This window comes from Eschrichtius robustus, chromosome X (genome assembly GCF_028021215.1).
Source record: "Eschrichtius robustus isolate mEscRob2 chromosome X, mEscRob2.pri, whole genome shotgun sequence".
Lineage (NCBI taxonomy): Eukaryota > Metazoa > Chordata > Mammalia > Artiodactyla > Eschrichtiidae > Eschrichtius > Eschrichtius robustus.
Window position 1 is genome coordinate 133,189,868 of NC_090845.1, and position 27,891 is coordinate 133,217,758.

Genomic DNA, 27,891 nt, shown 5'->3' on the forward strand with positions numbered 1-27,891 from the left:
CCTCAGATAGAACATCCTCCCATGGGCAAAAAAATAAGGGGTGAGAACAGGAAGACCCCAGTAGCCTTAGCCTCTGAAGATTCCAATAGACCTATCTGCCATTGCCACCTGCAGGTCCTCTGCAGCCTTGGCCACAGAAGACCCCCACAGTCTGGCCAATGGCAATGTCTGCCAATGGAGCAGCATGGAGACTACACCACTGTGCCTCCCCAGGAACCAAGGAGGCTGCATCCCACCCAGCTGGTGCCTTTTCAAACTACCTCCAGGTGAAAGTCTTTCACTACTGTAGCCAGTCCAAAAAGAATGGAAGAGGTGAGTGCACCCTTAAATGCACAGACATCAATGCAAACCCATCAGAAACATGAAAAAGTAAGGAAATGTGATACCACTAAAGGAACAAAATAATACTCCAATAACTGACCCCAAAGAAATGGAGATCTGTGAGTTATCTGAAAAAGAATTCAAAATATAAAGAACTCCTACATGCCAATTAGAAAAAGAGAAACAGCTCAATTGAAAATGGGCAAGGGATAAGAACAGATGGTTCATGAAAGAGGATCCAGAAATGTCAAGACACACAAGAAAAGATGCTCAACGTTACTAGTAACTGGGAAGATGCAAGTTAAAACACCAAGGGGATTCATCTCATAGCCAGCATATGTGCAAAAGCTGAAAAGTTTGGTAATAGCAAATACTGGGGAACGTGTAGGGACCAGGAATTATTCTGAGGGTCAGATGATGCAATTACTTCCAGGAGCAATTTGACAGGATCTAATGGAGTTGGAGATGTACTGTCCTTGTGACTCAGCAATTTCAAGTCCATTTGACTCTAATAGAAACCTTCTCACTTGAGCATAAGGAGGAAAGTACCAAGTTTTCTCTAATGTACTGTTTTAATTGCAAAACATAAATATGAAATAACGCTTGCTCAGATAGAGAATGAAAGTGTAAACTCTGGCTTATGCATATGATCCTAGACAGCAATGAAAATGAATAAATTAGATTGACATGTATCAAGCCAGATAAAGCCCAAAATCAAAAATCTGAATAACATTGGGCTTCAAAAGTATATGTATAATTTGACATCATTGTTGCACAATTTTAAAATTCATAAAAGTTTTATATTTTAGACATTTGTGAACTGTACATTGAGAAAAGTATAAAAATGCATATCTGCATAGTGTTCAATTATTATAAAGTGAACCTCTATGTAACCAAATAACCAGAACCCCAAAAGCCCCTGTGCGTACTTTTCTAATCCAACCCAGCCCCTCCTGTTCCCCTATAGGTAACAACCAGCCTGAATTTTTGTGTGTATAATTAATAATAATAATAATTTTAAGGATGCTCAATGAGATTCAAGTGAACACAGATAGACAAATCAATGTACTCAGGAAAACAATACATGAACAAAATGAGAAACTCAACAAAGAAACAGAAATTTTTAAAAAATGAACCAAACAGAAGTTCTGAAGATGAATACAATGGATAAAATGAAAAATGCAATAGACAGCTTCAACAGTATGCTCTATCAGGCAGAAGAAAGAATCTGTGAGCTTGAAGACAGATAGTTTGATATTAGCCAGTCAGAGGAGAATTAAAAGAAAGAAATTAGAAATTAGAGTGAAAAAAAGTGCTGTATAGCTCAATATTTTGTAATAACCTAAATGGGAAAAGAACTTTAAAAAGAATAGATACAGGTATATGTATAAATGAATCACTATGCTGTACACCCAAAACTAACACAACATTGTTAACCAGCTATACACCAATATAAAACAAAATTTAAAAACAGAGGGGAAACAGAGACTCCACTCTTGGAGGACACACACAAGGTCTTGCATGCACCGGGACACAGGGCAAAAGCAGTGACTTCATAGGAGCCTGGGGCAGCCCTACTTGCTGGTCTTGGAGGGTCTCCTGAGGAGGCAGAGGGCAACTGTGGTTTTCTGGGGACATAAAATCTGGAGGTGAACATACCTGGGAGTACCCATCTGAAGGCTTACATCTTGCTTGGACATTAGCACCAAGACCTGGCCCAATTCAACAGCCTGTAGACTGCAGTGCTGGGACACTTCGGGCCAAACAGCCAACGGGGCAGGAACACAGTCCCATCCATCAACAGACAGGCTGCCTAAAGGCTTCTTGAGCTCACAGCCACCTCTAGACACTCCCCTTGACATGGCACTGCCCACCAGAGGACCAAGACCCAACTCCACCCAACAGTGGGCAAGCACCAGTCCCTCCCACCAGGAAGCCTGCAGGAACCTCTAGACCAGCCTCACCCACCAGGGGGAAGACACCAGAAGCAAGAAATATACAGTCCCACAGCCTGTGGAACTGAGTTCGCAAACACAGGTCAGAATCTACCTTGGGACCAGCTGGTCCCTGGCCCATGGGTGATAAGAGAGTACTACTGGGGCATATAGCAAATCCCATACAGATGGCCACTTCTCCAAGCTGGAGAAACATAACTAACCATCCACATACATAAAAATACAAATAGAAGGTTTAGAAAAAATGAGACAGCAGAGGAATATGTTGCAGACGAAGGAATAAGATAAAACCCCAAAAGAATGACTAAGTGACATGGAGGTAGGCAATTTACCAGATAAAGAATTCAAAGTAATGATCATAAAGATGATCCAAGATCATGCGAAAATAATGGATGCACAGAGTAAGAAGTTACAAGAAGTTTTTAACAAAGAATTAGAAAAAATAAAAAACAACTGAACAGTTGAATACAATAACTGAAATTACTGAAAAATATGCTAGAAGGAATCAATAGCAGAATAAATGAGGCAGAAGAAGGGATACATGAGCTGGAAGACAGAGTGGTGGAAATAACTGCCATGGAACAGAATAAAGAAAAAAGAATGAAAAAAATGAGCACAGTTTAAGAGATTTCTGGGGCAATGTCAAATGCAACAATATTCATATTATAAGGATCCCAGAAAGAGTAGAGAGAGAGAAAGGACCTGAGAAGATATTTGAAAAGAGAATAGCTGAAAACATCCCTAACATGGGAAAGGAAGCAGTCACACAAGTCCAGGAATCACAGAGAGTACCATACAGGATCAAGCAAAGGAGGAACATGCTGAGACACATAGTAATCAAATTGACAAAAATTAAGATAAAGAGAAAATTTTAAAAGCAACAAATAACATACAAGGGAAACCCCATAAGGTTATCAGCTGATTTTTCAGCAGAAACTCTGCAGGCCAGAAGGGAGTGGCATGATATATTTTAAGTGATGAAAGGGAAAAACCTACAACCAAAAATACTCTACCCAGCAAGGCTCTCATTCAGATTCGATGGAGACATCAAAAGCTTTACAGACAAGCAAAAGCTAAAAAAATTCAGCACCACCAAACTAGCTTTACAACAAATGCTAAAGGAACTTCTGTAGGCGGAAAAGAAAAGGCCACAACTAGAAACAAGAAAATTATAAAATGGGAAAGCTCACTAATAAAGGCAAACATACAATAAAGGTAGGAAATCATCCACACACAAATATGATATCTAAACCAGTAATCGTGAGAGGAGGAGAGTACAGATACTGGATATTTCCAATGCATTTGAAATTAAGAGATCAGCAATTTAAAACAATCATGCATATATGTAGATTGTTATATTGAAACCTCAAGGTAAACACAAACCAAAAATATATAATAGACATATACACAAATAAGAAATAGTAATCCAAACACAACACTAAAAAAGTCATCAAATCACAAGAGAACAAAAGAGGAAAGGAAGAAAAAAGACCTACAAAAACAAATCCAAAACAATTAACAAAATGGCAGTAAGAATATACATATCAATAATTACCTAAATTTAAACGGATTAAATGCTCCAACAAAAAGACATAGACTGGCTGAATGGATACAAAAACAAGACCTGTATAAATGCTGTGTACAAGAGACCCACTTCAGAACTACAGACACATACAGACTGAAAGTGAGGGGATGGAAAAGGTATTCCATGCAAATGGAAATCAAAAGAAAGCTGGAGGAGTAATACTCATATCAGACAAAATAGACTTTAAAATAAAGACTATTACAAGAGACAAAGAAGTACACTACATAATGATCAAGGGATCAATCCAAGAAGAAGATATAACAATTGTAAATATTTATGCACCCAACATAGGAGCACCTTAATACATAAGGCAAATACTAACAGCCATAAAAGGGGAAATCGACAGTAATACAATCATAGTAGGGGACTTTAACACCCCACTTTCACCAATGGACAGATCATCCAAAATGAAAATAAATAAGGAAACACAAGCTTTAAATGATACATTAAACAAGATGGACTTAATTGATATTTATAGGACATTCCATCCAAAAACAACAGAATACACATTTTTCTCAAGTGCTCATGGAACAGTCTCCAGGATAGATCATATCTTGGGTCACAAATCAAGCCTTGGTAAATTTAAGAAAATTGAAATCGTATCAAGTATCTTTTCCTACCACAACACTATGAGACTAGATATCAATTACAGGAAAAGATCTGTAAAAAATACAAACACATGGAGGCTAAACAATACACTACTTCATAACCAAGTGATCACTGAAGAAATCAAAGAGGAAATCAAAAAATACCTACAAACAAATGACAATGGAGACACAATGACCCAAAACCTATGGGATACAGCAAAAGCAGTTCTAAGAGGGAAGTTTATAGCAATACAAGCCTACCTCAAGAAACAGGAAACACCTCAAATAAACAACCCAACCTTGCACCTAAAGCAATTAGAGAAAGAAGAACCAAAAAACCCCAAAGTTAGCAGAAGGAAAGAAATCATAAAAAACAGATCAGAAATAAATGAAAAAGAAATGAAGGAAACAATAGCAAAGATCAATAAAACTAAAAGCTGGTTCTTTGAGAAGATAAACAAAATTAATAAACCATTAGCCAGACTCATCAAGAAAAAAAGGGAGAAGACTCAAATCAATAGAATTAGAAATGAAAAAGGAGAAGTAAAAACTGACACTGCAGAAATACAGAGGATCATGAGAGATTAGTACAAGCAACTCTATGCCAATAAAATGGACACCCTGGAAGAAATGGACAAATTCTTAGAAATGCACAACGTGCCGAGACTGAACCAGGAAGAAATAGAAAATATGAACAGACCAATCACAAGCACTGAAGTTGAAACTGTGATTAAAAATCTTCCAACAAACAAAAGCCCAGGACCAGATGGCTTCACAGGCAAATTCTATCAAACATTTAGAGAAGAGCTAATACCTATCCTTCTCAAACTCTTCCAAAATACAGCAGAAGGAGGAACACTCACAAAATCATTCTACGAGGCCACCATCACCCTGATACCAAAACCAGACAAAGATGTCACAAAGAAAGAAAACTACAGGCCAATATCACTGATGAACATAGAGGCAAAAATCCTCAACAAAATACTAGCAAACAGAATCCAACAGCACATTAAAAGGATCATACAACATGATCAAGTGTGGTTTATTCCAGGAATGCAAGGATTCTTCAATATATGCAAATCAATCAACGTGATACACCATATTACCAAATTGAAGGAGAAAAACCATATGATCATCTCAAGAGATACAGAAAAAGCTTTCGACAAAATTCAACACCCATTTATGATAAAAGCCCTGCAGAAAGTAGGCATAGAGGGAACTTTCCTCAACATGATAAAGGCCATATATGACAAACCCACAGGTAATATCATACTCGATGGTGAAAAGCTGAAAGCATTTCCTCTAAGATCAGGAACAAGACAAGGATGTCCACTCTCACCACTTTCATTCAACATAGTTTTGGAAGTCTTAGCCATGGAAATCAGAGAAGAAAGAGAAATAAAAGGAGTGCAAATTGGAAAAGAAGAAGTAAAACTGTCACTGTTTGCAGATGACATGATACTATACATAGAAAGTCCTAAAGATGCTACCAGAAAACTACTAGAGTTCATCAATGGTTTTGGTAAAGTTGCAGGGTACAAAATTAATACACAGAAATCTGTTGCATTTCTATACACTAACAATGTAAGGTCAGAAAGAGAAATTAAGGAAACAATCCCATTTACCATTGCATCAAAAAGAATAAAATACCTAGGAATAAACCTTCCAAAGGAAGCAAAAGACCTGTACTCCCAAAACTATAAGATGCTGATGAAAGAAATCAAGGACAACACAGACAGATGGAAAGATAAACCATGTTCTTGGATTGGAAGAATTAATATTGTCAAAATGACTACACTACGCAAGGCAATCTACAGATTCAATGCAATCCTCATCAAATTACAAATGGCATTTTTCACAGAAATGGAACAAAAAAATTTTAATTTGTATGGAAACACAAAAGACCCTGAATAGCCAAGGCAATCTTGAGAAACAAAAACGGAACTGGAGGAATCAGGTTCCCTGACTTCAGATAATACTACAAAGCTACAGTAATCAAAACAGTATACTGGTATTTAAAACAGACATAGGTCAATGGAACAGGATAGAAAGCCCAGAAATAAACTCATGCACATATGGTCAATTAATCTATGACAAAGCAGGCAAGAATATACACTGCAGAAAAGACAGTCTCTTCAGCAAGTGGCAGGGGAATGTTGGACAGCCACATGTAAATCAATGAAGTTAGAACACTCCCTCACACTATACACAAAAAAAAAACTCAAAATGGATTAAAGACCTAAAAATAAGACCAGATACTATAAAACTCCTAGAGGTAAACTTAGGCAGAATATTCTTTGACATAAATTGCAGCAATACCTTTTTGGATCCGTCTCCTAGAGTAATGGAAATAAAAACAGAAATAAACAAATGGGACCTAATTAAACTTGAAAGCTTTTGCACAGCAAAGGAAACCATAAACAAAACAAAAAGACAACCTACAGAATGGAATAAAATATTTGCAAATGATATGATTGAAAGGGATTAATTTTCAACATATACAAACAGCTCATACAGCTCAACATCAAAAAAACAAACAACCTAATCAAAAAATGGGCAGAAGGTCTAAAAAGACATTTCTCCAAAGAAGACATACAGTTGGTGGAAAGACACATGAAAAGATGCACAACACTGCTAAGTATTATGGAAATGCAAATCAAAATACAATATACCACACCAGTATCACGTCACACCAGTCAGAATGACCAACATCAAAATGTCTACAAATAATAAACGCTGGAGAGGGTGTGGAGAAAAAGGAACCCTCCTACACTGTTGGTGGGAATGTAAATTGGTACAGCCACTATGGAGAACAGTATGGAGGTTCCTTAATAAACTAAAAATACAGCTACCATATTATTGATCCTACAATCCCACTCCTGGGCATATATCCGGAGAAAACCATAATTTGCAAAGATACATGCACCTCACTGTTCATTTTAGCACTATTTACAGTTGCCAAGACATGGAAGCAACCTAAGTTTTCCATTGACAGATGAATGTATAAAGAAGGTGTGAGATATATAGATATACACACACACATACATGCACATACACATACATACACATACAATGGAATATTTCTCAGCCATGAAAAGAATGAAATAATGCCACTTGCAGCAACATAGATGGACCAAGAGATTATACTAAGTGAAGTAAGTCAGACAGAGAAAGACAAATATCATATGATATCACTTATATGTGGAATCTAAAAAAATGATACAAATGAACTTATTTACAAAACAGAAGCAGACTCACAGACATAGAAAACAAACTTATGGTTACCAAAGGGGAAGGGGGGAGGGATAAATTAGGAGTTTGGGATTAAAATATACCTACTACTCTATATAAAATAGATAACCAACAAGGACCTACTGTATAGCTTAGGGAACTATATTCAATATCTTGTAATAACCTATAATGGAAGAGATTATAAAAAAGAATATATATATATATATATATATATATATATATATATATAAAACTCAGTTATACATATATGAGTTACTGAGCTGTATACCTGAAACTAACACATTATAAATCAACCATATTTCAATAAAAATTTTTTAAATAAAAAAAGATGTTAATCTTGAAGAAGAAGCATAAAAAAATAAAATACATTTTGTCTGATAGGAGAAAAAGAAAATAGTTACAGCTAAAATATTATGTTGATAGATACATAACATAAAAAGATGAAAAGTGAGGCATCAATATAAACTGTGGGGGGCAAGTGAATGTGTAAAACTTTCTTATGCAATTGAAGTTGTTATAAGCTTAAAATAGATGATTATAAGATGCATTATGAAAGCTTCATGGTAACCACAGAGCAAAAATCTGTAATAGATACACAAACAATATAGAGAAAAGAATCAGAGCAAACCACTAAAACAATCATCAACTAACAAAGAAAGACAGCAAGACAGGAGGAAGGAAACTAAGGAACTTCAAAACAATCAGAAATCATTATCAAAATGAACTTCAAAACAATCAGAAATCATTATCAAAATTTAGTGATAGTAAGTCTTTATCCAATCATTTCTTTAAATATAAATGTTTTAAATTCTTCAATTAAAAGACACAAAGAAGCTAAATGGATAAAAACAACAACAACAAATACCAAGGCCCATCTATATGCTGCCTATAAGAGGCTCACTTAAGCATTAAGCACACTCACAGGCTGAAAGTGAAGGGATGAAGGTATTTCAAGCAAATGGAAATCAAAAGAGAGCAGGGGTAGCTATATTTTTATCAGACAAAAGAGACTTTAAGTCAAAAACTGTAACAGGACACAAGAAGGTCATTATATAATGATAAAGGGGTCAATTCATCACAAGGATATAACAATTGTAAACTCACGCACACTCAATATTGTAACATGTAAATATATTAAACAGTTATCAATGGATCTGAAGGGAAAAATAGACAGCAATGCAATAATAATAGGGGACTTCAATACCTCACTTCCAACAATGGATCCATCATTCAAATAGAAAATCAATAAGGAAATAATGGATCTGAATGACACTTTGGACCAAATAAACCAAACAGACATTTACAGAACATTCCATCCAACAGCAGCAGAATACACATTTTCTCTAACACACACAGAACATTCTCCAGGATAGTTCATGTAATATATCATAAAACATGTCTTAGCAAATTTAAGAAGATTGAAATCATAAAAACTATGTTTTCTAACCACAGAAGTATGAAACTAGAAATCAATAACAGGAGGAACGTTGGAAAATTGAAAATATGCAGAGATTGAACAACATGCTCCTGAACAACAAATGGGTTAAAGAAGAAATCAACACGGAAATCAAGAAATATTTTGAAACAAATGAAAATGGAAGCACAACATATCGAAACATGTGGGATGCGGCAAAAGCAGTTCCCAGAGGGACGTGTATAGCAGTAAATGCCTACATTAAGAAACAAGAAAGATCTCAAATAAGCTAGAAATAGAAGAACAAACTAAGCTGAAAGTTAACAGAAGGAAGGAATTATCAAAGATCAGAGCAGAAATAAATGAAATAGAGACCAGAAAAACAATAGAAAAGATCAATGAAACTAAGAGCTGGTGCTTTGAAAAGATAAACAAAATTGGCAAGGCTTTAGCCAGATTAACTAAGAAAACAAGAAAGAAGACTCAAATAAATAAAACTAGAAATGAAAGAGGAGACATTACAACTGATAGCACAGAAATATAAAAAATTATGAGAGACTACAATTATATGCCAACAAACTGGATAACCGAGAAGAAATGGATAAATTCCTAGAAACATATGACCTACCAAAAATGAATCATGAATAAATAGAAAATCTAAAGAAACCCATAACAATTAAGGAGATTGAATCAGTAATCAGAAAACTCCCAAACACAGAAGAGCCAAGGATCAGATGGTTTCACCAGTGAATTCTACCAAACATTTAAAGAAGAATTAACACCAATCCTTCTCAAACTGTTGCAAACATTTGAAGAGGAGGGAACACTCCCAAATTCATTTTATGCAGCCAGCATTACCCTGATATCAAAGCCAAATAAGACACAAGAAAATAAAATTACAGACAAATATCCCTGATAAAGATGTAAAAATTCTCAACAAAATATTAGCAAACTGTTTTCAAAAGCACATTAAAAAAATCATTCACCATGATCAAGTGAGATTTATCCCTGGGATGCAAGAATGGTTTAACACATGCAAAACAACAAATGTAATACACCACATTAATGGAATGAAAGATAAATACGATATAATCATCTCAACAGAGGCAGAAAAAGTATTTGACAAATACAACATCATATCATGATGAAAATGTTCATCAAATTGGGTATAGAAGGAATGTTCCTTAGCATAATAAAGGTCATCTATGACAAGCCCATAGCTAACATCATACTCTGGTAATAAGTTAAAACTCTTTCCTGTATGATCAAGACAGAGATGCCCACTCTTACCATTTGTATTCAACATAATAATAAAAGTTCCAGCCAGAGCAATTAGGCAAGAAAAAGAAATAAAAACACCCATATCAGAAAGGAGAAGTAAAATCATTTCTGTTTGCAGATGATATAATCTGACATGTAGAAAACCCTGAAGACTCCACTAAAAAACTGTTAGAACAAATAAATGAATTCAGTAAAGTTTTAGGATACAAAATCAAGACACAGAAATCAGTTGCATTTCTATACACTAACAATGAATTATCTGAAAGAGAAGTTAAGAAAGCAATCTCATTTACAATAACATTGAAAATAATGAAATATTGAGGAATAAATATAACCAAGGAGGTGAAAGACCTGTACACTGTAAACTATAAGACATTGATTGAAAGAGATTAAAGAAGACACAAATAAATAAAAAGATATCTCAGGTTCCTGGATTTGAAGATTAATACTGTAAATATGTCCATACTACCCATAATGATCTACAGATTCAATGTAATCCCAGTCAAAATTCCAAAGAAATTCCTATTCACAGAAGTAGGAAAAACTATTCTACAATTTGTTTCAGACCACAAAAGACCCTGAATAGCCAAAGCAATCCTGAGAAAGAAGAGCAAAGCTGGAGGTATAACAATACCTGATTTCAAGCTATAGTACAAAGCTATAGTAATCAAAACAGTATGTTACTGGCATAAAAATAGGCACATAGATCAGTGGAACAAAATAAAGAGCCCAGACATAAAACCTCACAAATATACTCGACTAATTTTTGATGATGGAGCCAAGAACACACATTGGGGAAAGGACAGTCTCTTCAATAAATGATATTGGGAAAACTGGATATCCACTTGAAAAAGAATAAAACTGAACCCCTACCTTACACCACTCACATAGAATTAACTTGAAATGGATCAAAGATTTAAATGTAATACCTGAAACTGTAAATCTCCTTGAAGAAAACATAGGGGAAAAGAGCCTTTACATTGGTCTTGGCAATAATTTCTTGGATAAGTCACCAATAGCACAGGCAACAAAAATTAAAATAAACAAGCTGGCCTACATTAAACTAAAAAGCTTCTGAACAGCAAAGGAAACAAGCAATAAATGGAAAAGAAAACCTACAGAATGGGAGGAAATATTCCCAAACCATATATCTGATTAGGAATTAATATTCATAATATATAAAGAACTCATACAACTCAATAGCAAAAGGGAAAATAATCCAATTAAAAAATGGGCAAAGGACCTGAGTAGGCGTTTTTCCAAAGGAGACGTAAAAATGGCCATCAGTTGTGTGAAAATGTGTTCAACATCACTAATCATCAGGGAAATGCAAATCAAAACCACAATGAGACATCAACTTGCCGGTTAGGATGGCTTTTTATCCAAAAGACAAGAGATAACAAATGTTGGCAAGGATGTGGAGAAATAGGAACCCTTGTGCACTCTTTGTGGGAATGTAAATTGGTATAGCTATTATGGAAAACAGTATGGTTATTACTCAAAAAGTAAATATGGTACTACCATATTATCCAGAAATTCCACTTCTGGGTATATATCTGGAGGAATTAAAATCAGTGTTGCACAGGGATATCTGCACCCCCATGTTCACTGCAGCATTATTCACAACAGCAAAGGTATGGAAACAACCTAAGTGTCCACCAATGGAAAAGAAAATGTGAGATACACACACAAACACACACACATATACAAGAGAATATGGCATGTGTATGAGAAGGAAGTCAATCCTGCCATTTGTGACAACATGGATGGACCTTGAAGGCATTGTGCTAAGTGAGATAAGTTAGAGAAGGACAAATACTGTATGATATCACTTATATGTGGAATCTAAAACAACCGAACTTGTGCAAACGATAGTAGAATGGTAGTTACCAGAGGTTAGGGTTGGTGAGGAAATGGGGAGATGTTGTTTAAAGGTACAAACTTACAAGTAGTAGATAAACAAGTTCTGGAGCTCTAATATATAACATAGTGATTATAGTCAACAATACTATATTACAAACTTCAAGGTTACTAAGAGAGTAAATCTTAACTGTTCTCAACACAAAAGAAATGATAAATATGTGACATCATAAAGGCATTAGCTAACTCTACTATAATCATATTGCAATATATAAATGTATCAAACCAAAACATTTTACACCTTAAACTTACACAATGTTATATGTCAATTATATCTCAATTAAAAAAAAGTATTTCTAAAAATTCCTTTTCAGGTCATATATTTGCAATGCTCACAGACCTTTCATAAGTCTTCGTGGTTACCAAATAAAATCCAACTCCTTGGCCTGATATTCATGGCTTTCTGTGAATCTGCAATCTATTCCCAATATACTTTTACAGGTGTAAATTCCACTACTTCTCTTTCTGACCAGAAATCATAGCCATATAAGATTATTCACCATTTCCCAATACTCCCCATGTTTTCATTTTCCAAGTCCAGTCATTCCAATAAGTGGAAAGGTCTAGCTAAAAATTCAGCACTAGGGATACCAGTTATATACTGGGAAGGGAATGAGAAACACCTGGAATTCAATAACATACATTCTAATGTTTTTACAGAAGCCACTTAAAGAAAAAAGAATCAACTGATTTTTCACTAGAATATGTCCAATCTATCTCAAAAAGACAACTTTCTTTTTCTTAAATGGCTTCTATAGACTGGTAATGAAACTAAAGAAGTATTAGCTTAAGACACACCCATTCGCTATGTGGTCCACCTGTTCACACTATTTGCTGAATTAAAGTAAAATAAAAACCAAGTCCTTCATACCTTCTTAGTAACTAAAAGCCACTGCTTCACAGAAACACACGAGAAGATCTGACTACTGTATCTTGTGAATGATTAAATAACAAGGTACTAGACCTTAGAGATATGATTTCATATGTGAACATCAGCAGGCGTACCCCAACTTAAAATGGGTTGTATTCCAAAGTTTGCAAAGAATTAAAGGTACATTCTTCCTTTGAAACAATGCCATAAAGGGTAGCTACTTTTCCAGGCAAGGCTACACAAGTCTTTATTTCTCATAATTTATCTGAATGATTGTAATTGCCAATGCATGAGCACTATTTCAGCAACATTGCTCATTAAGTGGACTTTCATACGCCAGCCTGAGAACCATTTATAACACTGCCTATGTGGAGAAAAGAATTATGACACAAAAGAAGGGAAACTACAGTACTAGGCATATTCTCTTCCCCACTATTATTTACTCTCTACCCCACAACCACGGCCATGACCAAAGCAAAGAGCTGGTCACGGCCTCAAATCTCTCAATCAATCCTAGTGACTAGTATCCTTACAATGGAGAGTCCTGACAGTCATTACCTTAACCAAGAGATCACATTTAGCATCAGTAATACTGAGACGACCTTGCCTCCTGACATGATACAATAGGAAGTCATAGTGTCATCTACCAAATATTCTTGATCCTGGCTTCAAATGTCCAGCTCTGCCCTGTGTTACAAATTCTACACTTCTACTTCAAAATGGAAAATGATATTTCTTATTCCTCTAGGTCCTATAAGAAAATTGCATTTGTCCCATTTTAGCACAGGCTAGGCCATCATGTGGCTGAGATATTAAGTATTCAGAGACTGAGGGATTACTATACATAAGTAAATGTTCATGTACACAAAATAAATGGACATGTGCCTAATTCATACTTAAAAGTGACCAAACACATGAAAAGCAATACATTGTAGCAATTAATAGCATGTACTCTGGAGCCAGACTGTCTGGGTTTCAGTCCTGGCTCTGCCACTTTTTAACTGTGTGAGCTTTGGCAAGTTACTTGACCTCTCCGTGTCTCCATATTTTATCTGTGAAACAGGAATAATAGCAGCACCTAGGTAGCAGGTCTGTTATAAGGATTATATGGATTAACCTATGTAAAGCACTTAGAATAGTGTTTGGTACATGTAAGAGTTATTTAAACATAAGTTTTAAAGTAACATGATAGGATATTAAAACTATAAATAAGAATAAAGTATTGAACTAAGTTTCAAAAAAATCTAATTAGAGAACAAAGGAGAGTGTTCAGTTTTAAGCAATGTCTGGAAAATCGTATCATGTCAGGAGAATAGTTGAAAGTAATAAGAGTTATCCTGTAGACAAGAAAGCATGGAGTAGCTCTGAGACCTGTTATGTGGAAAAGGAAGCAAGTGCCACAGGGACCTAAAACTGGTAGGCATTAGAGGAAGGTGGACTTCTGCTCAATTTAGGAAGCACTTTCCAATCCCTAGAGCTATATGCCCGTGGTAATAATGCAGTTTACTACTGGAGGGATTCAAACTGGTAGGTCAATCATAAAGCATAATGCAAGAGGGATTCTTGATCAGGGTAGGAGCTTAGGACTTACAGCTTCTCAGGTCCCACATCTGATTCTTAAATTTTAAGATTTGGTGATTGAATGGTAAAAGTATTAATGTATTGATTCCATAAGAGAGATTATATACACATGGAAGAGATTAGACTTTGCATACTTATAATTCAAGTCAAAATTAGCTTGAGACATTCCCACTCAACATGTGCCACGCCTGTCCACATTATTCACTGAGTTAAAGTAAAATAAAAACCAAGTCTTTCATGTTTCTCTTAGTAACTTAGTATTTACATGTGTGGCCACAGGTGCCAGTTTATTCTGAGATTAAGATAAATGAGAAAATATATTTCACAATGAAAGCAGACACTTACAAGGACCGATGGAACATGGCACCAAGTCAGACTATGAATGTGACAAAGAGACAATGAATCAACAGTTCAACCATTTCCTCTTAAATTCACAGTATCTGTTCTCACCACTGCCAGCACTATGTAATCTTGATGCAGAAAAAGTGGTGATATGGTGTCATGTAAATGTACAGCCTTGTGCCCAGTGTCTTTCATTTCCCCTTCCAGATATATTATGCACTCTTCACCCTGTTCTCTTTCTTATAAGGGTAAACTATATGAACTATATCAACAGGGCTGCCACAGCCTCTGGCTTCAGAAGACAGAGGGAAAAAGAAGGGAAAGTCTGGGTATGTAATCTCTTGGCTCTCTCCCTGTGAAATCTCCTCCACTAAAGATCTCTTCACCTCTTAAGTAAACTTGTTTTACATGACATACCTACTGCTGGCCTTAGGTTCTTGCTGTATCTGTTGGGGGTGTATCTACACCCAGACCATACCTTTACTATTAGGTCCTTTGCAAATGTACCCTCCTCAAATAGTCTTATTTGAAATGTCCCATCTGTATTCTTTGGGATCCTGACTGATACACATCTCAAGTTTCAACAAATCGCAGTCAGACCTGGACAGAATATCCATTTGGCATTTACTTGCTACTGAGGTTGACCCATCATGAAATTGCTTATATTCAACCATTTTGACCCAGAGAAATGACATTTTCATAATGCTCCAACCTAACACTGTTCACACATATAGTTCTCATTTGTTAATGGTCAAACAAGGAAGCAGGAGTATGAGAAATTCCTTTATTACATGAAGCTGAAATTGTTCCCTGTAGCTTTTCTTTAAAAATATGGGACTTGGAATCAGAGACTGGTGTTCTAGACCTAGCTCTACTATTAATTTTCTGTAAAGTCTTAGAAAAGTAAATTTCCTTTTCTGGAACTCAATTTCTTCATGCAAAAAATGAGGAATCAGACTATATGCTCTCTATGCATTTTCCCATGTCTGCTATTCTAAAATTTCAGAATCCCATATTCCTAACTATACTGTAAGTTCTTTGAAAACAAGGACTGTGTCCCCAAAGTATTGTTCGAAGATTCCTTACATCAGAATCATGTGGGGCACTTGATAAAAATGCAAATTTTAGGCACTATTCTCAGAGCTACTAAATCAAATTCTCCAGGTGTGGAGACTGCTTCCTTGCTTACACATACCAAACATTGAGAACAATTGCATTTAGAACATGATTTCAACAAAGTACTGGTCAATAAACCAGTACTCCTCAACAGTCTCTGCTTATTCAAGCAAGATGTTTTGGCCTTCTCTTTAATATAATTATTAAAAGGCTTGTTTATCTGATTTTCTAAGCACCAACAGGACATAAGCAAACCAATGTAAACAGGAGAGGTGACAACTGACACTGAGGATGGAGACACAAAAAGAAAAAAAGCAGATATAGGATAAATACAATGAATGCTCCTTATGATGATCAGAGAGTCACCAAGAAGTGGGACTGTTCTGTTCAAAATCCTTGTTTAGGATTATTAGATAACATGCAATACATTTTTAGAGAACTTTAATTCTCAGAGTTAAAATTAAAAAGGCTTTAACATTTGAAGAGGTAAGATTCATTTATTTAGAACTTCCATCTTATTTAGAACACCTATCATGCCCAATGAAATCACATACATGAGAAGTTAATAAGACAGAATTAGTCTTTTTTTTTTCCCCACACTGGGATAAAGAACAAAAAGGGCCTCATGGGCCACGTTTCTAAGGACATATCAGTCCAGTTGTGTAACCCTCAGCCCCAGAGATTATTGTTGAAAATGCTGATAGAAGATGGAAAGACTCAGAGTACATTAAGATAATCAACTCTGCAAAAATAATTAGGAACAAGTCCTAATGCTTCCAAGTATATGGGACAATAGCCAAATGTAAAACAACAACAAACACCACCAAAGAATGAAATATCCTCTGTAATACTGAAATATGTAGAGGCTAAGGGGGTGATTTCTAGTAATGATATTCTCTGAATGAGGTTGACTTTTAAAGTCAAAAGAAGTTCAAAATAGCTAAAGAACATAGAGTTTGGTGACAGGAGGACTAGAAATAAGGGTGACAAATGGGTGGAGGCTGGGTCATACTGGGTCTTATAAAATCATATTAAGGAGTTGGGACTTTAGGGATAATAGAAAGTCATTAAGTAACTCTAAATAGGACAGATATAATGCAACATGCATTGTAGAAGAAACACTGGCTACAGACTTTAGGAAGTAAAACCAATTAGAGACTCTTGCAGTAGTCCAAGTGGAAGACAACATCAGGTTAAACTAGGGTGGTAGCAGGAAAGTTGGAAAAAAGTAGATGAATCCAAGGGATGTGGGAGGAAGAAATGACAAATCTTAGGGATTGATTGAATCTGTAAAGTGAAGGGTAGAAAGCATAGCCATAAAAGCATGAAGAAACCAAATATAGTATTTACTGTTACTACTACGTCAAGATTTCTTTTACTATGCCAGTAAAACCATCCCCCAGCTACTTCAGGGTATTACCATCAGCTGAAGGGAACCATCTCACTCTAAAATGCCTGGGAGGACAATGACTGACTAAGATGAAGCTACAAAAGCCAGGCCCCTTGCCAAAATTATAGTGCCATTCATGCTCCGTATCTCCCCATGGGGTCAAATGGAAGCTACACTTCAAGTGAAATCACACCTTTGTTTTACTTTTGCTCCTTCCCTATCTCACTTCCCTTACTTCTTACAAGTTTCCTTCCTTAACAGATGAATCTACATATGCAACAGAAACAGACTCACAGAGATAGAAAACAAACTCATGGTTACCAAAGGGGAAAGGGAGGGGGAGGGATAAATTAGGAGTATGGAATTAACAGATACACACTACTATATATAAAACAGATAAGCAACAAGGATTTACTATATATCACAGGGAACAATATTCGATATCTTGTAACAACCAATAATGGAAAATAATCTGAAAAAAAAGAATATTTATATAACTGAATCACTTTGCTTTACACCTGAAATTAACACAATATTGTAACTCAACTATTCTTCAATTAAAAAAAAAAAAAAGCTCTGGTCAAAGGCAATAATTTATCACAGTCTTCTTTTGTTCTAGGAGTTAAGGGTACTTACCCGCCAATATCCTGCTTCACAAAGTCCCCAGGTTCTTGTCGTCTTGATTCCCCTTGGCCAGTTGTTCCAGGGAGAATATTAATCAGGAAGAGAAGCCCAAGGCTAGTCATGTAGAACTGACTTATTTGTGTGATTATCATCTTCTTAGGCACCAACTTGGAGAGACCTGTGAGTTCCATGTTCAGGGAAAGAGGAAGGGGAAAGGAGTAGAAGACAAAGGGAAGGAGGAAGAAGTGGTGAAAAAAAAGATTTTATTCAACTCTATTAGAGCCATTTAACTTCCATAATATACAGCTACTAAATGCTTACTGTGACAGTCCTCCTTCTGCAGTTCATCAATGCCACCAAAATTCACTCCTGGCATATCCCTCTCTTGATTATACCAGAGCCCAAACAATAGAGGGTAGTATAAAGACTCTAAATCAGTAATTGGAAGTCTTAGGTTACAATGCCATCTTTTTCCCTGTCTTCTTGTAACTAGGTGAGTCACAGAACTTCTCTTAGCCTCAGTTACCTCTTATAATCCGAGATCTTAAAATAATCTCTCTTGTCTTCATTTTATTTTCCCCCAATCCTGTTTGATTTTTTTACTATCACAAATGCCTTTTCCATGAATAATTGTATAATATTGTAGAAAATCCTAGAATATTAAGACCTGGAGTCTCTTTATAGACTTTTTGGGATTGATTCTCATCTTGATACAGTTAAGCAGTTTTCCAAAATATCAAAGGGCCTGGAGAAGATCGACTGTATCCTCTGAATCGGGTTGAGAAAATGCTGAATGATGAGACACCATGATTCCTGAATAGGAATGCAATGTTTTCCCATAAAGAGATATTTGAGGGCAAAACCAGTCCCATATAGAGGCCACAACATAAAGAAGAAATCCAAGCCCAGTCTCCTGGTACAGAAGTCTCTACGTGGTCAGCAAATTATACTGATGATAGAATTATGCAATTTTGAGTTGCCTATATGCAGGGCTGTTTTATGAACTCTGGACTGGTAGAGGTTTACCCAGGACATGGGGTTAAGAAAACAGTGTAAAGAGGCACTTGCTTGTTACCTCTAAACCTTATGGCTTCTTTGAATTTGAGACACTGACCACTTGAAGGAGACCTAATTCTGACCCAGCACCATACTCTTTTACAGTCATATAGGTGGTTTAATTTTCAGAGGGCATAGAAGGATATGAAAAGTTTTTCCCAAGGAAAGTTTATACAGGACACTAATATGTAAAACAGATACATGCTGAAGAGCTATTCTGGTAGATGAGAAGATGAAGAACAAAATCTTTCTAAATTGATCCTAACCACTCCACCCCCCCCGCCCCAAAGCAGCCACTAGGTTCTATATTAGATTGTCTTCTTGAATCTGATACAGGCATAGAAAACTATGATACAGGAGAAAATGGATTTCTGACATGAGAAAATGTCCACATTATAGATAGAAATAGTCATAGTATTCGGTTGTATCACATAAATTTGCCAATATTTGACAATTTTTCTTTCACAAAACAGCAATTTCTTATGCTCAATTTAATATGTGCTGTGACATTCATGATTCATGAGCTGTACAAGAGTTGATGGCTATTTTACAGAAATCAACAGAAACAGTACAGTTAAGAAAACCATAGCATACGAGTAAGAAAATATGGTGCATAAACAGACAATTCTGGGGCAAGAGAAACAGCTGTAGTATGGGCAATAACTCTGACATATGCTCAAACATCCACAGGGCTTCAGAAGACCCTAATGTTGAAAATCACATGACAAAGGTTAATGCTCATATAATCATGATTGACAATTACTCTACAGGAACAAAGAGACTTGGTACAGGATATGAAGTCTAAATTGTAGAAATAATGCATGGAATATAGGACAGAACTATGATGCATGCTTAAAAAACATGACTGCCTGAGTAACAATCCTGGGTTTAGGAGAAGATGGCCATGCTGCATGAGCAAAATACTCATAGTGTATGCTCAACTATGCTATTCTAGTATATAACTATGGCTTATGTTCAAATGATCATGGTAAACAAGCAGCAAATCTTCACACTAAGCATAGATGCCAGTGACACAGAAACAAATACCCATGATTTGGAAGGAGAAAACTATGATGCATAAGAAGACAACAATGTTATATAAACTCATGACTAAGATACATGTTCAAATAACCATTATGCATGAGAAGACATCCCTTATATATAAAAGAGGTTGGACATAATACGTGCCCTCCAACTACCATGACACTTGTTAGCAAACAACATTATTATTATTCATGTGAACACATCTATGATATAAAACCATTTGGCTATGGTATATGTCAGAAAACCATAGCACATAAGCCTACTAACCACTGAACAAGAGAAGAGGGCCTTGGTACACATTTCATTAAGACATTGCACATGATCAAAAGAATGCCACTACACTGCTGTACAACAATGTGAATATACTTAACAACATTAAACTGTACAGTTAAAATGGCTGATTGTTTGTTATGTGTTTTTTTTACCAGAATTAATGTTTTAATTAAAAAACAACATGCCACTGGAACAGGCAGAGTCTTAACAAGTTAGCAAATATCTATAAAACAGGACCCAACCCTGATATATGTACAGAGAAATATGGCACATTAGAAGCTATTAGCATTAAATGAACATAAATCCATGTACATGCTCAGATGATCATCAAACAGTACAGAGAAGGACAGTAGAAGAGAAGACACTCAAAATTATTCTAACAACCTTGCTGAATTTTCAAGTGACCATAGTACATAAACCATGACACTTGAACAAAGAGCCTTCAAACATGATAAAGCATCTATCTAGCTGGAGACAACTATGGTATATGCTTAAACAACCATGATGAATGTGAAGAAGTATTTGGTATATTAGTCCTTAACCACGATGTGTGCATGCACAATGTGTGTATCACGGCAACCATGATATAAGAATTAAGTGACATGGTTTAGGAGTAGATGGCCATGCTAGACTGCCATGATGCAGGAACAGAAGCCATGGTCCAAGAGTAGGTTGACATGCTCAAATTTTTCCACTGGAGCTGAGAGGTAAGGTATAGATGCAAGTGGCCATAATGAAGAATTGATATCTTTCAAGTAATGATGACCATGGTGAATAAATTGCTATTTATAACATATGAACAAACAAATATAATACTACACATACCCATGATGAATATACTGAAAATTATAGCAAAGGAACATCATATAATGACATGAATATTCAAACAACTATGTTGCATGAGCAGAATGTAAAACCTAATATTAGTTTTAAAGTTAGTATAAAGAAGCCAGTGTACACTGCAAAAGTAGACAACCATGGTGTATGCTCATATAAGTACAGCAAATGAATAAACACCGATGACGTATGAGCTTAAAACCAATGAGTGTATTCAGATAACCATGGTCACAATGGCAGATCTCTCTGGTAGGGTCAGATTGGCTATAATATAGGAGGTGACAACCCTTGTGCAGGCTCAGATAATCTTGGTATTAGAATGTATTATCTATGGTACAGGAACACACAATCATGACACATGCTCAAGTCACCATAATATGTAATTGCATAGCCAAAATAACAATGGTTACTCTATCAATTCACTCCACTCAAGAACTAAAGGAAGGTACAAGGAACTAACCAGAGGGAAATCTCTATTAGCTGATAACTTACAAATTAATATCTCCATCCTAGATCTCTCCTGCAACCCATATCTGCACTTAGATGTCTGAGAAGCATCCACCTACACACACACACAGACCTGGTCCTCCTGCAGTCTTTCTCATTTCAGGTAATAGTAACCCCACCCTTCCATCTGCTCAGTAAAAACTCTGATGTCATTCTTGACTCCACTTTTACTCTCACACCCCACATTCAATCCATAAACAAGTCTCATGGGCATTCCATTAGAAAGGAAACATATCCAGAATAAAACCACTGGTCATCACCTCTGCTGCTACTCTGGCTTGTCATCTCTTGCTGAGATCATTATAAAAGCCTCTTAACTGGTCTTGCTGCCTGTGCCCTTGCTCCCTTACAGTCTGTTCTTTAAACAGCAGACAGAGTGAAATTATAAAGTGTTAAGTCAGATCATGTCTCTCCTCTGTTCAAAATCATCCAATCGCTTCCCATTTCAAAAAGCCTTATTATGACCTACAAGAACCTACATGATCTTATCCCCAAATAGCTGGCTAACCTCTACTACCCTCCTCTTTTACTCACTCCATTTCAGCCATATGGCCTCCTTGCCACTCATTGGATATGCCAGGCATGCTCCAGCTCTAGAGCCTTTGCATCTGCTATTGCCTCTACCTGGAATATTCTTCCATCCAATTTCCAGATAGTTTGTTCATTCCTTCACTTTAGGTTTTTATCCAAATATCACCTTTCTCATTGAGACCTTCCCTGACCACCCTATCTAAAAATTCAATCCTTCTACACATCCCAGATACTTCCTATGCAGTTGCCTGCTCTATTTTCCCTTTTAGCACTTCTAGCATATATTTTATGTTTTTTGTTATCGTCTCTTTCCCCAGTAGAATATAAGCTCAATGGGCACAAGGAATTTTGCTTGTTTTATCCATAGATATATGCCCAATGCATAGAAAAGTGCTTGATAAATAATGCATACTTAATAAATAGCTAATGAATGCTATTTTGAAAAAGTCACATCCCTAAATGAGGTAAGATAGTATAAAGGATAGGGTGTAGGATGGGCTTTGGAACACACTAGATTAAGAGACTACTTGGAATTACCAAATACTAGTCATGTTAGGCTTTAAAGACCTCCTTCTTCAACATAAAATGGGGGTAATAATACTCATCTTCTAAGAATTCTAAAGATTAAATAATATAACATACATAAAATGCCTGGCTAAAGACCTGTTACCAGGATGAGTCAGCTGTTATATCCTGTCCAAATATAAATTCATTTTATCACAAACACTTGAGCATCCACTTTGTACAAGGCACCGATACAGTACATTCTTCTATAAGAATTCCTAAAACTCCTTTACCTTAGTGCTTAGAAAGTACTAGATACCAACACTCTGCCCACCAACTCCCCTGCTTGGATGCTATGAGGCACTATCTGCCAGAACTTTACCTGAACAGAGGTATCCCAAGTGCTGCTACCCAGATACTATGAAGCCAACTCTGCCATTTCTTTGTCTAAATTTGTCACCAGAGTTTCATTTAAGGCCATCTAATTCTACCCAGCCTCAGGTCACTGCCACTATTAAAGGTTTTGGAGTAAGAAACATCCTAGTTCCAATCCTTGATATACCACATAGAAATCTGACATTGGGTGAGTGATTTGACTCAACATTCTCATCTATAAAATGTTGATAATGGTACTACTGGCATATAGGAGTGTTATAAGAATTAAGTGGTGTAGTTCATGTACAGAATTAAGCATTATGTTTGATATATAGTAATCCTTGGTCACTGTAACCTACAAATAAATTCCTTGATCTCTTGCCCTCCAACGAGCCTCAGCTCCATCCTAATTCAGCCACTCACTCCCATGGTCATAGCCTAAATCTTGTCATTACAAATCTATGATCTCAAATAACTCTCTGATGATATATTTCCAACCCTTTTCATCCAGTACCTTTATACTGTCAACCCTTCTACCCTCCTATCTCTAATCCCTTGATCTTACCACCTTTAAATTGCCCATAATCACCTTGGTGTTCTTACTTTCTTATCCTACCTGGATTACATACATAGTCTGTAATTAAAATCATTATAATCATTCTCTGCTGTGAACCCTCAACACACTTGCCTTTCCCTTACTCTGTTGTGACTGCCTGGAAAAAATATAAGCCCTGGTTAAATCCATCTCTTTGCCTGCAACTAAGCAGCTAAATATAGCTGGAGAAAAATTCATAATTATTCCTGACTGGTCTCTCTTTAAATTTTCCTCAACATACTTCAAATGTCCCATGATCCTTTTACATTTGCCAAACCAATTTACTCTCCCACTTTCTGAAACAACTATTTTTTACTTTCTTTTCTCTCCTTAATTCTCCAGTAACTCTTCTCCCAGACTCTCAACAGATGGCTTTGCTTCTTATTTTCCAGGAAAAATAAAACAATCAGAAGATTTTATCCTCATAATATCAATTATTACAATCTACCTGAATCTCAGGCATATACTCTACCTTTCCCTTGTTACAAGAGGTGTCTAGTCTCATCTTATGCTATCCCTTGTACATGTGCCCTGGATTCTATTCCCTGTCTCCTGCTCAAGGATTTTAATTCAGTGATTTTCTTCTCTCTCCCACACTTGTCATTTTTTCCCTATCTACTGGCTCATTTCCTGCAGCATAAAAAAATGATGTAATTATCATCCATGATCAAAAAAAAAGCAGCCCTCCCTTGACCTGACATCCCCCTCCACCTCTTTCCTAATTTCTCTGCTTCCATTTATGGTAATTCATTTCAATAATTTTTGATATCACTATGTCAACTTCTTCACTTCTCATTTTCTGATTCCCCTTATACCAATCAAGTATTTTCACCTATCACTCCACCTAAACCACTCACTATTCATTCATTCAAAACTTATGAAGCACCATCTACTTACCAGGTTCTAGGTGCTGGGAGTACAGCAGTGAACAAAACAGAGTAAAAGGGAATCAATGAAGTGAAAACAACACTAGACCAATAACTCTTCTCTCTCACACACCTCACATCAAATCCACCCATACCCAAACCACATCTACACCTTGATTTCTCTCTTCTACACCATATATCCAAACTATCAGCTTATCCTGTTGACTTCAAAACAGATTCAGACTCTAACCACTTCTCACTACCTCCAATGCCCACAAGCTTATCTAAACCATCATCTCTCACCACCATGACTGCAGTGAATGGCCTCCTAACTTGTCTTGCTCCTTCCTCTCCTGTCCCCTACAGTCCATTACCTGCACAGCAGCCACAGTGAGTTTTTAAAAATATAAGTCAGATTATAACACTCCATTCTCAAATTTTTCCAGTGGATCTTCATTGGATCCAAAGTACTTGCCATGACCTATAAGGATCTACTTGATTTGACCACTGGCTACCTCTGAATCTCACCTCTTTCTACTTTCCCTCTCCACTACTCATATCAGGTTAAACTGATTTTCCTACTGTTCCTTGAAAACATCCAGCATGCTCCTGCCTTAGGGGCTTTGCACTTGCTCTCCTCTCTGCCATAAATGCTCTTCTTCCATAAATCATTTTGGCTCACTCCTTTACTTTCTTTAGGATTCTAGTTCTGTGCCCCTGTTTCAGAGAAACTTTCCCTGATCACTGTTATCTAAAACTGCATGCTCCTTTCTCATCTCTCTCTATCCCCTTACCCAGTACCATTTTTCTTATAGGATATAGCACTACCTAAAATTACATCATATATTTACTTGTTTATTTTCTGTTTCCCCCACTAGATATGTTTCATTAGAACAGAGACCTTATCTCTATTTCCAAGCCACAGAACAGTGCCTGGCATATGGTAGCTACTCAGTAAAATATTTGTTGGAAAAAAGAATGCTTTCTGAGTTCATGCCCACACTATTCTAGGGATCCTTTCCTTCTCAGAGATATATTCTGAAGACTACCTTTCCCCCATGCCTTTTAATCTTTCATTTTATGGGAAACAAATGTTCCTGTGTCCTCAACCTCTTAACAGAAAAATCTCCCCTTCTCCCTGCTTTAAATAAATTGGGTTTACGTCAAAGACACTACTTCATTAACTTTCCTCTAAAGTGTAGCATGTGCATAGTCCCACACATTATGCAGCTGAGAGACAGGATCAGAATTATCTCATCTCTTTAATGCCACTTTGAAACTATTCCTCTCCTGTGTGCATACACTCCTTGTCATTTGAGGTTCACACCATCTATCTGTATCACCCTCTGCCCTCATTAGTCTTACACCAACCTCCTTATTGCCTCCCCACATTGATTCAAAAACAGTGCTCAACTCACACTTTTTTGTCCTTCCATCATCTTCAGTATTTCATTGTTGGTGTTGATAATGTATCTATATATTCCACTTTATCAATCTATGCTCAGAGCCACATTCTCTTTATCTTATACATAATTGCTCCATAACTGCGTCAAAAATCTTAAACTCCAGTATCTTTAATTTCTGTCTTTATTATGTTATTCTTCTAGTTTTTAAACTATTACTTCTACTCCACTTGCTCTTTGAAATTAGAGCTTCTGTCTATTGATCCTTCCATTATCTCCTATTCTCTTAGTCTTGCTTAGTGCTACTTCCTTTCATTTCAAGGCTGGAGCCAATAGTAAATCACTTGAATTACTCTTTCACCAGAACCTGGCATATACGACCTTCCACCGTATTTGCTCAGAAATACTTTCTTGGACCAACAAACCAAAAAAAAAAAAAAAAAATCCGTGTTCTCTTAGACTGGTGAATGCTGCTGAAGAAAATTCCACGTCATGCAAAGCAGCCCTACAACAAATCAATCTCCAAGGCCAGAACCATTCAATTCTTTGATTTGTCATAAATCAGCCCTCTCCACTACTCCTCTCAACTGTTTGCTCTAAACTTGTCATTCATCTCAAGTTGCCTATTCAAGGAAATTTACAACGGTTCTTAAGAAAAAGTCAAGATGCTCAGGAAAGACAAAACATCCATAGCACATACTAACAACGCTTCACCCATATCCCCTTGTATCTCTTTATCAGTTTTTTCTATATTGACTTTGCTGTGCCTTCTCTCCAAACCTGGGTAGCCCTTAACCAGTATTAACAGGTGCAGAGGTACAAATACTGCAGCTCCCTGATGGGGACAACGTTGAGGTGTGACCCACACTGTCTCCATGATACTTTGCTTGACATACTATCCTTGCTTGCCCTCCTTCCCTTCCTTGCCTCACTTTCCACTCCTCTGGTTTTTCCTGGGATTACTTCCTAATAAACCACTTTCACATGAATCCTAATCTCAGAGTCTGTTTCTGTGGAACCAAACTTAAGACATCAGCCCTGCCCCAACCTACAAAAAAGATTCACTTTTATATTTACCCTTAATTTCTCTTCTATTCATTTCATAAAGCAAGGTTAACCTGTCCACTTTAAGGATAATCCATCAACCTAAGCTCCTGATCTCATCAACTCCTTTTCCCTCCATTGACTCTCCTACTCACCTGTATCTTAGATCTCTCTTCTCTAATGACTCCTTTCTCTTAGACTATAAACATAATCAAGTTTCTCCCATCTAAAAAAAATATTCTATTGATATGCTCTTTTCTAGTTATCTTCTTTCCTTTCTTCATCAATCAAGTTTCTTGCATGAGTAATTTGTTAAATCCACCTTACTCATCTCCTATTCATTCTTTTAACAACTACATTCTGCTTTCTTCCCTGATCATTTCACTGAAACTATGTACTATGTCAGTGATCACCAGTAATGTTGGTATTAAAAATATAACCCACACTTAAGATCACCAATTAGATTGAACTTCCCTTCTTTCTCTTTTTTCTTTTTCTTTTCTTTTTTCCTTTTTTTTTCTTTTTGATAGCACTGACCACAACTTCTTCCTCTAAAATTCCTTGGACTCCATGTTACCATCCTAGTTATAATACAACTTTGTTCATTTCTAGTCTAT

General features: G+C 36.3%; 1 protein-coding gene across 1 annotated transcript in view; it reads right to left on the reverse strand.

Annotated features, from left to right (window-relative positions):
- GABRA3 (gamma-aminobutyric acid type A receptor subunit alpha3) overlaps positions 1-27,891 on the reverse strand; it is a 258,260-nt gene that overhangs the window by 130,529 nt on the left and 99,840 nt on the right. The window contains exon 2 of the mRNA XM_068533080.1: positions 18,252-18,417. Coding sequence (XP_068389181.1) covers positions 18,252-18,417 — 166 coding nt within the window. The remainder of the gene's footprint in view (positions 1-18,251; positions 18,418-27,891) is intronic.